General features: G+C 54.5%; 1 protein-coding gene across 1 annotated transcript in view; it reads left to right on the forward strand.

Moving 5' to 3' along the window:
* The first annotated feature begins 2,719 nt into the window (after positions 1-2,719).
* Positions 2,720-12,908, forward strand: part of PREX1 (phosphatidylinositol-3,4,5-trisphosphate dependent Rac exchange factor 1) — a 184,921-nt gene continuing 174,732 nt past the window's right edge. The window contains exon 1 of the mRNA XM_019458211.2: positions 2,720-3,052. Coding sequence (XP_019313756.2) covers positions 2,840-3,052 — 213 coding nt within the window. The 5' untranslated portion in view covers positions 2,720-2,839. The remainder of the gene's footprint in view (positions 3,053-12,908) is intronic.

Consider the following 12,908-nt stretch of genomic DNA (forward strand, 5'->3'; position numbering starts at 1 on the left):
AGAGCTTGGGAGACAAGCCACCACGATGAGGATAGCAGGGCTGAAGGTACCTTGGTCCTCGATGACATTGTGAGTCCCGAACCAGCCTGAAGAACCAATCTCCTCTGGACCTCTTGTTAAATAAATACTGTCCTTATGTTTGAACCCACCAGTAGCCCATTCTTCTTCTTGTGGCCAAAGGCATCTGAATGGATTCAGCACTCAGTCCAAATAAAAGCCTTCACTTACTGAGTGCTTACTATCTGCCCCAAGTAGTTTCCACGTGTTAACTCAGAAATCATTGCAACAACCTTACCGGGTAGGTGCAGCTGTTATCCTCAGTCCACGGAAGAGACCAAGGAGGCACAGAGAGCTTAAGGGATACATTAAATGTTGTATCTTTCATTGGGGATAAAATGTCCCAGAGGAATCAGAATCAGAGATGGGGGTGGGCCAGGGGTGGGCGCCATCCACAAATGAGGAAATGTTTGGGGTCCTTTTGGCAGTGTGGGCCAATTCTTGGATATAACATGGGATCTGTGTCTGCGTGTGAGACAAATATCTGAAGTGGAAGCTAATCTTCGGTGGTCACAGCTGGGAAGGAGGCTAACACTGCTTGAGCACCTACTGTGTGCCAGCTACCTGTGTCAGGAACTTTCATCAGTGGTTCTCAACTGGGGGAGATTCTGTCTCTCAGGGGACATCTGGCACTACCTGGAGACATTTGTGGTTGTCACAACTGCCGGTGGGGAGGGAGTGCTCCTGGCATCTGGGGGGTACAGTGTGCCGCTGAACCGGCCTACAACGCCCAGGACAGCTCTCCAGAACTAATACTTCTCTGGCTCTACGTGTCCATAGCCTGAGGTTGAGAAATCCTGCTTTACGTACATGTTTTTCGTTGTTTTTCCCTCTTACAAAGACTCCCGTTTGATAGACTAGGCAACTGAGGCTCAGAGAGGTGCTGTGACTAGTCTAAGGTCACACAGCAGAGCTACTCAGGGACATCTGCAATTTTCTGAGAACCTCAGGAGTCAGCCATCTTCTGGACATAAGTGACTCCACCACTTGCACCTGCCAGACTCACCTCCCCCATCCCCCTTCCCACCCGCCCAGATTTCACTCGCTCAAGGCCCAGATCAAATGCCACCTTGTCCCCGATCCCAAAGAAACGTCTCCTAGAGGGCAGAAGCCACTCCACTCTCTCCCTGTGTCCTGAGGAACTTGCAGCATTTACCCAGGCCATTATGAGAACAGTCTTGGGTGTTTCGAACAGAAGATAAATAAACAGTCATGTTCTTTGCTAGAGGGTGATTACGGTCTAGAGGGGGCATATTATATGAATCAGCTAATCCACTGCAGAGGCAATACAATCCCTGGTGTGTGACAGGGGAACATTAAGAGTTGTGTGGACAATTTAGAGAGTAGGGCCGGCCAAGAAGGCAGTTTACACACGCAATGATAGTAATAAAGGACAAAAATAGAGAACTTTCTAGGTACTGGCACTGTTCCAAGTATGCCCTGTGGACTAACACATAACCCTGTGCGGGCCCCTATGAGCCAGGTGCGAGGATTATTTCCATTGTATCGACGAGCACACTAAGGCTCTTGAGGCAAGGAAACCAGCCGAAGGTCACCCACTAGCGAGCGAGGGAGATGGGATTCGAATCTGAGCAGCTTACTCCAGGCCTCAGCGCTCGGTCACCTCTCCATACCTTCCTGTGAGGCAGGTGAGGACATTTGTCAAGCGGTCCCGCTGCTTGTCAAGGTCACACAGAGCAGCCTGCACTAGCGGCCGGGTTTCCCAAGGCCTTATCCCCGGTGGTGGGTGGGGAGGGGGCCGCGGGCAGAGCAGCTGCTCCTTGATTAGTAATTCGAGAGCAGATCGTAATTTCTTCTGGGAAAGGTGGAAAGAGCAGGGTCGTCTCCTGGGGGCAAAGAACTTCAGAAAAAAAGGGATAAAAACGGAAGGACGGAGAGGGCAAGAGAGAGGGAGGGACCCGGAGAGGCGCGCGTCTTCCTCCCCAAGGTCGCGGCAGCGCCCGAGGGCACCCACAGGGCTACGTGTCCCAGAGGCTGGCACCGGCCGGGCAGGGGCCGCCCCCTCCTCCTCCGCGGGGCCGGCGGGGTCGCGAGGGCCCGGGCGGGCTGGCTCCCCCGAGCGGCTCCCGCCGAGAGCTTTTCCAGCCGGGGGTTCGCTCAGCTCGAGCGGCGGCAGCGGGCGGCCGCGGCGGCCGGACCTGCGTGCGTGTGCCTGCGCGCGGGGGGTGTCGCGCGTGGCGGGGGTGGGGGAGGAGCGGCGTAGCCCGCGGCGGGGGAGGGGGCCACGCGTCCCGGCGCGGAGTTGGCGCGCGGGCGGCGGCTTGCGTGCCGCCTCGGGCCCCGCGGCCTCCGCGGCGCCCCTTCCGGGGAGTTCCCGCCCGAGCGCCCCGGGCGCCCCCGCTCCGACCGCGCTGAGCTTCCGACGTAGCCGCCGAGCGCCGCGGCGCGGTTCCAGGGGGCCCGGTGCGCGCGCGGAGCGCCTCTGCGGCCCGAGCACGGCGTGGCACTTGGCAGACGCTCCCTGGGCGGTGGGGGCGGCGGCGGCGGCGGCGGCGGCGGCGGCGGCGGCGGGGCCCGCCGTCTGGGAGCCCCGAGGGCCGGCCCCCTCCCGCCCCTTGTCCAGCCTCCGCGCGCTGCCTCCGCCCCCGGCCCGGGCCGCCCGCCCCCAGTCCCGCCCGCCCGCCGCGCCAGGCGCCGGGCCCGCCGCTGAGCCCGGCCCGCCGGCGCGCCCCGTCCGGGATGGGGCGCCTGGACGCCTGAGTCGCCGTTCGGCGCGACCTTCGCGCGGGGGAAGCAGTCGGCGCCGCGCGGCCGCGCTAGAATGGAGGGACCCGGCGGCAGCGATCCCCGCGGCGACGGGGCTGGGGACGGTGCCCACCCGGACCCCCGGGTCCCCGGCGCCCCTGCGCCCAGCTCTGGCCCGTGCGCGGCCGCCCGGGAGTCCGAGCGCCAGCTGCGCCTCCGCCTCTGCGTCCTCAACGAGATCTTGGGCACCGAGAGGGACTACGTGGGCACCTTGCGCTTCTTGCAGTCGGTGAGTGTCGCCCGGGGCGCGCGGGGACAGCCTCTGCCCGGGCCGCCAGCCCCGCTGTGGAGCGCGGGGGCCTCCAGTGCCGGGCGGTCGCCACTACCTGTGGCCGCGGTCCCTGGGGGTCGCGAGAGTCGCCTCAGGGGCGCCTCGCGGGGCGCGCGGAGAGGTGGGGAGATGCGGGCTCCCCCGGAGCCGGGCTGTCGCTTCCCTGGCCGGCCGGCGGTCCGAGTCCCGACTCGGGATCTCCCGCACTCCGTTCCCCCCCTCCCCTGCACGCTGCCCTTTTGTCTTTTTCTTTTCCCCTCCCCGCCTTTCAAATAGTTTTAAAATTAGTTGCATCCGCGAGGCAGGGGCTCTGGGACCCAGGCGCCGGGAGCTTTCGCTCCTGCTTTTTTTTTCCCGGGGATTTCTTCGCCGCCTAGTGCACCGCCGAGTACTCCGGGACACCTCCTAGACATCCTAGAGCCCAGCGTCCCTCCGAGAGTAGGATACAACCCAGTGCCCGGAAGAGGGACGGAGATCCCACAAACCCACAAAACCTCGGGGTAGGACCCTTTTCCCCAGTGCACGCGTTTTTGTTGGAGCTTGGGGAGAGTGGGTTTCGAACTCTCGACTTGGCAGTCCAGGTCCCACGCCTATTTCTAAGTGGCAAAACCACAGCATCAGACTCTCTAAAATAAACAGCCCAGCGCTTACTCTGTGGCAGGCGCCCACATGTGTCATCAGGCGGTTTAACCTTCCGAGTGGCCCATGAAGTGGGGACGAGTATTTACCCCATGTTTTAGATGGGAGAGTTTAGCTCCAGCGAGGTTGAGTAACTTGCTCAGAATCACACAGCTGGTTAATTGGGGATACTGGGTTCTAAACTCCTGTGCTGCATTTCCTTTTCTATTCTTTTTTCTTCTTTTCCTTTCTTTCTATCTTTCTTTTCTCCTGTGAGCGGGAGGAAGGGGCCACTTCCCTACTCTCCTGGGAAGTGAGAAAAGTGGCCAGGGGGCGGAGGGGGTGGGCCTGGGGCCAAGCCTGGGTGGAAGTTAGGAGACTCCGAGGGCTTTAATCTCCTTGCCTCCTGCTGGGACCTCATTTACTCCCTTCTTGGCTCTAGGAAGTCTTTTAATCCTGGTTAAGGAAGGGCTGGTGGGGGCGGTGGTTGTTCCTTCAGAGACCCCAGAGCCAGGCTGTGCAGCTCCCAATTGCCAAGGGAAAGAGGGAGACTCTGGCATCCTCTGGGGTCCCCATTGGCTTGGAGGTACAGCTAAGGCTGTGTGAGGTCCGAGTTCTAACTCGGGGAGGAGAGAGCCCTTCTCTCTGTGAAAAGAGGTGTGTTCGTGTGTGTGTGTGTGTGTGTGTGTGTGTGTGTGTGTGTGTGTGTTGGGAGGGGTTGGGGAGTTGTGTGGTGGCATTGAAAACCATTTGGCTAAAGGACCCTTCTAGAAAGGCCTGTGAGAGGGTTGGTGTTTCTTTTTGCCTCTCTCCCTCTCTCATAGTTTAAATAAATAAATAAATAAATAAATAAATAAATAAATAAATAAAGGAATCTGTTCAGTTTGAAGCTGGTAGTTTCTATCTCTGGGCAATGTCAAATTCTAGGGAACTCCTCACTTCTCCTTCTGAGCCACTCCCTGCTCCTCAGTCAGGAAAGGAAAGAGGAAAGACAAACCAATTTTTATATTAATGGGTAAGAAAATATATCTCTCCCTCCCACGCCCTTGCCTAGATGGTGTGGTGCATTTCAGAGCAGATACAGATCGTGTTAGGGTTAACTGTGGTTTTAAATTGTCCACTTGTAGAGTCCGAGGTTGCTGGAATAATGGAAATTGATTGGAATCAATGGCTCTTATTATTAAAGAAACAAGAAAAAAAAGGTTTCTGTATTTTCCACATTATTGAGGTCATCAGTTTTTGTTTCGATTGACCTGTCGGTTCTGCGATGAGCTGGTTCTTGGACCAGTCCTGCTATACCTGCCCTGGCCTCAGTTTGCCCACCTGTAAACCAAGGGGAGGAGAATCCAGGCGTCTTCTCTGCCTTGTCCTTTTGGGTGTCCCCAAGCTGTTGCCAGAAATGGACTGATTGTGTAACCTGACCAGCCATACATACCTCGTTTGTGAGCCACAGGAGGCCTCTCTTGTTTTGCTCCATCAGAAATGCCCCCTAAAGCACCCAAGGCCTTTCGGTTTGGAAAACCCAGGGCTTCGCTTCGGGGACTGCTAATTACCAAGGCTTTCCACGCATCCAGGCTGGCAGCCTGCGTGGTCTCTTCTGTCTTCCCACTCGCTCCTCTGAGCCTTTATACTTGGTAAGGGAAGAATGCTTGGTAATCCCTCCCGGCTTTTAATTCCATGGGGCAGAGCTTCCCTGGCCTCCCTGGGTCCCTAGTTTCAAGGCTCTGTTGTCAGTAGAAATGAAGGCTTTGTGGTTGACTGTGAATTGTGGGAGATGCAGAAAGGCCAGCTCTGGTGGGTTCCTGCCCTCAAGGAGGGGACAGTCTAGTCCATGGTGGCAAAGTGGATGTTTACAGAAATCCAAGTATGAGGCTGGGCTCTGGAGCTAGACTGCTTGGGATTGAGTCCTGGGGCTGTATAACCTTAGGGCAACTGGCTTAACCTTTCTGGGCCTCAGTTTTCTCATCTGTGGAGTAGGAGCTGATAATAGATCTTATCTTACAGGGTTTTTAAGAGTGTAAGTCAGTTATATAAATATATATAAAGCACTTAGAACACTGCCTCGTAGGTAGTAAGGCATATAAATGTTAGTATCATCATTACTTATTTTGTTATATGGTAATTAAATAATATAGATGATTAGGGTTCTAGGATTTCAGCATCAAGTGAGCAGGAGTAGTCAGGGAGGGCTCCCTGGAGGAAGTGAGGTCTGAGTCAGCACCGAAAAGAGGACAGGGAGCCTGAGCGAATTTCCTTTTGACCATCTAAACTCCGGAACCAGTGGTTTTCTTTGGTTCCGGTTCTGGGGCTCTGTGGTTCCTCCAGAATCTCCCCATCTTTCCTCACCTCCTTCAGGAACTGGATTGCACCCCTTCCCCATCTCCAAGGGGGACTGATAGCCTTGGTGCCTTGTTTTGTGTGTGTTTATTTAAGGGTCATGGAAATGCAAGGAGAGCCCTCTTGTAGAGATGCTGGGTCTTTCTTGGAGGACCCCGCAAAGATGGTGGGAGAAAGTGCCCTGGGTTTTGACTCAGAGCCTGGGATTTCAACATTTAGAAGCCCTGACCGTGTTGGGTGCTCCCTGTGTGCTCTTGGTCAGTGTCAATAATGATAATAACAATTACAGTCGTTAGTGGGTAGGAGCTGACACTGATTCATAATTTACTGCTCTGGGCGCTTCACATGTATCAACTTATTTGATCTTTCCAATACCCCCATGAAGAAAGTGCTGCTGTTGCCCCATTGACACATGAGGAAATTGTGGCGAAGACAGTTTCAGTGAGCTGGGTCACGCAGACAGCCGTGCCAGAATCTGATCCCAGGCTGGCCACCCCAGAGCTCATGTCCCTAGACGCCTCACAGACTGCCTCTGCCTCAGAAAGGCCTCGGCCCATGATTTATTAAGGTGGCGAAACGGGGATTCGAACCCGGGTCTCTGTGATATCCTGACCCTCTGCCTGCGCTTTCCCTGGTTACTCCCCTCCGTGGCTCCCATTGTCTCTTCCGCAGAATGGGCAGAACTATAGAAGAATAGAAATGGCAGGCGGCCAGATTCCTCCTCCGTGCTCCACGGCTGTTTGTGAAGGGAGTGTTGAGTGTGGAGCTCTGGAGCCAGGCTGCTGGTGTTCGCATCCTGGCTTTACCCCACAATGACTGTGCGTGGCCCTGGGCATGCCAGCAGCCTGTTCAGTGCCTCAGTTTTCCCATCTGCACAATGGGAACAGTGTAGCACCTGTGTCCTAGGGGTGTTATGAAGCTTCGATGAGCCTGACGCCGAAGCTGTTTGAAGGGTGCCAGACGCGCAGTTGGTATTCAGATGCTACGGTGGCTGTTTTGCTGACGTACAGCAGTGGGGGGCGGAGAGGGTTGTCTGTTTGGGGTTTGCGGGGCTCCCCCGCTTAAAGAGGAGGACAGGTGCGCCTTGGGCTCACCGGTTTCTTGGTTGGATTTTGGTTTTGGGTTCCTGCCTGCAAGTGAGGAGACTCTGGGGTAAGTGCCAACGTGGGAAGAGAGGGGGAGCCTGGGTGGATGCGTAGAGAGACCCCTGGGTAAGGGTTGGTCAGCAGGACCCCGTAGGGCTCCCTTGATGGAGGACAGACACCTGTCATTCCCAGGGGGTCTCCTCCACCAGCTGGGGGATGGTCCTGGACGATCAGGGGGTGTGGGCTGAAAGCTCCCAGAATGCTTTCTGTGGTTCTGCTTTTTTGGGGGGTTGGAGACTAGAGCTTTTCCTCTCTTTGGAGCTCTGCTTGCCAAAAGAAGAAACTGTGGTTTTGTGTTGTCACTGCTTTTTTTTTTTTTTTTTTTTTAAGATTCTTTGCTTCCAGTCTCTCACTAGAGAGAAATGCCAGGGGGTGGAGGTGAGGGACACATTTTAAATTCTGCAGTCACCGAAACAGAATGACCTACCTGGTCGGTGACTTCCGGGATGTTCACGAGGGTGTGTTGCAAAAGGTAGGATGCTGAGACGCGTATGTGACACAATTCTGCTTTGGGAAAATAAACAGAAGTCATAATATACACATGTCCGTTGTATATGTCACAATACAGGAGCTTAGGGAAAAGGACACAAGGATGTGTTTCTTGTGGAGAAAAGCAAGCAGGAAGATAATGAAAGGAAAAATGCACTCACAAATCTCATGTATAATACTCTTCTCATATCAAACCAGGCACATGTGTATGAGCATATATGTTACAAAATTCTGACAGAGAGAATTGCATTCCTGCATGGTTATCAGCCTAGTGTAACCTCAGTAATGATAATTTGCTAACACTTATAATAAAGTTCTAAATGTTTACCAGCCCTGTGTAGAGCATTCTCTGTGTATCAACTCAAAAGTGCTAGGTATTTATTGTGCTTCCCATTTTTACAGATGAAACCCAAGGCACAGAGAGGCCAAGTCAGTTTTGCAAGGTCACACAGCCTGACAGGGCTGGGACTCAGACCCAGGTAGTCTGGCTGCAGAACCCTCATTCTTTCCCGTTCTCCTGAACTACCCAAAATGATGCTGTGTTCGTGACCAAAATTAACGGCCTTTGTGAGACCTCCAGCTGCCCATGTGGGCGAAGAATTAAGCCTCGCGAAGGTCCAAATTATCAGAGCTTTTTGGGATGCCGGAGAACCTGGGCCAGGCCACTTTGTATTAGGCCACAACATCATTAGGGAGTCAGTGAAAGTCTTTTGATGACAAAAACCTAAATGTCAGCCGGGTTGGGAGGGGGCACCTTTTGTGTGGGGCGAACAGAGCTTCACACAGGCAAACGCAGAAATCTGGGCTGAGCACCTGCAGTATATTCTAGGCAGTGTTCTGGGCCAGGAAAATGCAGCTGTCAACAGGGCACATGTGGCCCTTGGCCTTTGGAGAAGGCTGACCCATCAGAGATGCTGCATCTCGTGCATTTGAGCGAGGGTGTTCTCCAGATCAGCATCCTAGAGCCCATTCACCATGATTGGGTGTTCTCCCTTATAACCGTTTATCTGTCACTTAAAAAAGCAGGTGGATGGGATCGGTGTCCTTGGCCTTTGGAGGCTTCCGGGCACCCCTTTCCTAGAGGGTGTCCCCCTGAGTCCACTGAGCAGAAGGCCTCTTGAGCTCTGGCCACTCCCTCAGATCGACAAACCCACATTCTCTTTGCTTCACGGTGCCCCCTCCCAAGCCTCCCCCCCCGCCCCAGCCTGTGCAAGAATTGTCTCTGAAGCAGGTCATGCCTGGCTGCAGAAGAACTTGACCTCTCAGATTTTTGTGATTTCTCATCCTTTTTTTTTTCCAACGGCCACCAGGTCTCTGGCTGGAATCGTGGCAGGTGGCGGGTAGGCAGGGTGGACAGGTCCTCAAACCAGCGTGCCTTGCTCCCCCGGGGCACAGGGCGAGGCCAGAGCTGGTCCTTGCCCCAGAGTTGTGGAGACATAGAACTTGAGAGTAAGCTGGGGGGAGAGGGCAGGGGTCTGAATCTCCTTGTTTTGCCTGTGAAGCCCCAGAGGGACTCCCTTAGAAGTCGTGGCCCCCAGAGGGAGGTGCGCTCTGGTCAAGGGTGGCGGCCCTGCGGCCGGTCAGTGTTCCATCCGGAGACTTCTGGGAGAAGGCTGGGGTGGCCCTCACCCTTTTCCCAGGATTTGAGTTTTAGCCTGGCTCAAGGGTCCCCCTTAAAGAGGCTCCTCAGGGGGCATTTCAGCCCTAGCAGCTGGTCTGTGGTGAATCGTCCGTATTTTAACCCTTGGCCCCACTGGAAGGTGGGGGCGGGATCATCTTCCCTTGTGGCGACTGTCCTGTGAATTGTAGGATGCTTCACAGCAGCACTGGCCTCTGCCCCCTAGATACCACCAGTGCCCTTCCGTCAGTTGGGACCATTGAAAAAGGTCTCCAGATATTGCCCATGGCCCCCAGGGGGACTGGCTGCCAATCTTTGACCCCCAGTTCTGCTTTTGCACCGTATTCTGGGGCCTTTACGCACACATCTCGGAGCATGAGAAATCTGTGCCGTCTCCGTGACTGTATGCATGTGTACGTGCTTACCTGAGTGGTGTGATAGGGTTGCTCTTTTCACCCAGCGGTCTGTCTCAGGTTCACGGTTAGGAGCGTCGAATCTAGGGGCGCCTGGGTGGCTCAGTTGGTTAAACCTTCGACCCTTGATTCCAGCCTAGGTCATGATCTCGCGGTCTGTGAGTTCGAGCCCTGCGTCGGACTCCACACTGACGATGCTGAGCCTGCTTGGGATTGTCTCTCTCCTTCCCTCTTTGCCCCTCTTCTGCTCGCTCTCTCTCTCTCAAAAAAGAAACAAACAAACAAACAAAGAAAAAGCATGGATTCTAGACACCCAACGGCCTGGGTTCAAATCTCAGCTCTGCCCCCGTGTGACCTTGGGCAAGTCCTTTTGCGTCTCTGAGTCCTGGTTTCCCCATCATCCACGGGGAGTGCCTGCAGAGCGGAGTGCTGAGCCAAGGTCACGGCCGCCCCACTACCTGCCACAGGTTCTCCTGTTATCCGAAAGGAAGCCCTGAGAAAGAAGGGAAGTCCTCCAGCCTCCCAGCCCTATGTAGATTTTTCAGTTTATTTTTATTTTCCCGGCTCCTTGAGGACCAGAGGAGTTTGCCTCTTTTGTCTTGTGGTCGGACGCTCAATCTGTGTTTACCCGCCTGGTTCCTTCCCCAGGGTGGGACTGACAGACGATCCCTTGTTTCTGGGCCAGGGGAGGCCAGGCTATTTCAGGCTGGCGGGACTAGGGCCACCAAAGTCTGGTGGAAGCAGGTGGGGTGGCCATGAGCCACCAGGATCCGGGGTCTTGTGCTTTCGCCCTTGCAGGGGGGTGGTGGGAAGCTTCTGCACGGAGCGGGGCCAGGCCCAGAGCGGGCTGTGGGCAGTCCGTGGTTTCGTTCACTGGTTCACTTAGTCATTCAATAAACGCACATTGAATGCCTACTGTGTGCCAAACACTGGGCTAGGTGCTGGCACATGGCCAGGACAAGATGGACAAGGTTCCTGCCCTCGTGGAATCTTCAGACAATACAAAGAGGTCACTTGAGAAGGTGGCAACAGATGGAATAATAGTATCTGCTGAGGCCTTACTGTGTGCTGAGTCCTGTGCTGAGTGCTTTGTATGGATTATCTCTTTGAGCCTTTGCAACAACCCTCCCTTGTAGGGGGTTCTCTCATATATCTGTTTTGCATATGGGGAAACTAAGGCCCAGAGAGAGTGATTTGCTTAGGTCTACTCAGCTGGCGAGTGGATGTGCCAAGAAGGGAAGTAAAATGAGGGTGTGTTGGTGATAGGGGTAGCAGCATCTGCTTGTGATGGGGTGGCCAAGGAAGGCCTCTCTGAAGAGGTGGCTTTTGAGCTGAGTCCTGGGGCCGAGAAGGAGCCAGCTGTAGTTGAGAGAAGTGTGTTCCAGGTAGAGGGGGCAGCATGTGCAAAGGCCCTGAGGCAGGACTATGCTTAGCTTGTTTGAGGAACAGCAAGAGGCCAGGTTGGTGGAGCTGGGGAGAGGAAGTCGGTGTGGCATGAGACTCATGCACTTTATTAGTGGGTGAGGAGCCCCTGGAGGGTTTTCAGCTGGGGTGTGGCTTTGTCTGATTGATGATCTGAAAGTCTTACTGTGCAAGGGCCTTCCCAAGATCGCAGCAGCCACCTCCTGTCTCTGGCCTGGACGCTCACCCAGGAGGGAGGACCACACTTTCCGCTTGCCAGGCAGATCCCCAGACCCTCTGTCTGGGAAGGCTGTTGTGTGAATCAGGGCCATTTCTGTCCCCTGTGTAGGTCTCAGCCTCCGTGTGAGTACTGTGTCTGAGCTGACCACACCCAAAGAGGAGTTTGGGTCCCTGTTCATGGCCAGGGTGTCAGTAGGCTGTGCTGGTGGCCGCTGGGGAGATGGCTGTTGATACACGACGGGTCTCTGCTTCCTGTGAGAGAGGAAGGCACCCCCTGTTTTCTGTTCAGGAAACTAATTTGCATGATTAAAAACTACCTCCGCTCATAATACCATCTTAACAACGTTTTCCTCTGTAGCTCTCACCTCTGCCCTGGGCGGTGTGAGTGTGTGTGTGTGTGTGTGTGTGTGTGTGTGTGTGTGTGTGTATTTTTCAGACCCACTTTGCAGGTGAGGAAAACTGAGGCACAGAAGGTCAAGTGGCTTGTCCAAGGACACCCGGGCCTGCCCCGTTCTGTCCTCCAGACACAGAGCCGGAGGGGGCCAGTTAGAACTTAAGTCACTTCATACCACTGCCCTGCTCAGAGCCCTCCCGAGACTCCCGCTTCCCTCTGAGTAGAAGTGAAGGTCTCAGGATGGCCTGGAAGGTCCTGTGAGATCTATCCCTGTTTCCTTTCAGGTCCCCTCTCCTGCTTCTCTTCTTTCTCCTGCAGATTTTTGGTTTTGTTTTTTAGTTTATTTATTTTGAGAGAGAGAGAGAGAGAGAGAGAGAGAGAGTAGGGGAGGGCAGGGGGCAGAGAGAGAGATTCTTAGAATCCCATGCAGGCTTCTCACTGTCAGTGCAGAGACTGATGCGGGGCTTGAACTCGTGAATTGTGAGATCATGACCTGAGCTGAAATCAAGACACTTAACTGAGTGAGTCACCTGAGCGCCCCCACGTACGGTTCTTTTAATTGAGACGCGATTCACACACCATAAATCTCACCCTTGCAGAGCGTATGATTCGGTGCTTTTGAGGATATTCGCCAAGTTGTGCAATTATCACTGCTCTCTAATTCCAGAATCTCCTTTTGCTCCTACTCCCTCCTGCCCCAAGCCACGTGTGCCCTTTCTCCTGCCTCAGGGTATTCTCGCCTCTTCTGTTTGGAATGTTCTTCCCCGGTATCCCTAGGGCTCACTCTGGCATGTTCCTGAGGAGGTCTCCCTCCCCCTTTCAAACCTGTCCTCCACCCCCACCTGCACACTTCCTATCTTTCCCCTTCCGTGCCCCTTCCATGCGGGAGTCTTCTCCACCACTTGACACACTAGATGGCTGACTCACTTACTGTTTATTGTTTGTCTCGCTCACGCCAATGTCAGCTCCAAGAGGATAGGGCGTTTCTGTCTGTTCCACTCACTTTGTCTGTTAGACACTGAGAACCGTGCCTGGCCTGTGGTAGGTGCTCATTAAATATTTTTGGAATGAAAAAAATGGCTTTTGCTTTGTACCCATGTTTATGTTTTATAGAATAGGATTATCGTGACCGATGCAACTGCTAAACACTTCTGTGCAG

This window comes from Panthera pardus, unplaced genomic scaffold (assembly GCF_024362965.1).
Source record: "Panthera pardus isolate Hobbes unplaced genomic scaffold, ASM2436296v1 HiC_scaffold_25, whole genome shotgun sequence".
Taxonomy (NCBI): Eukaryota; Metazoa; Chordata; class Mammalia; order Carnivora; family Felidae; genus Panthera; species Panthera pardus.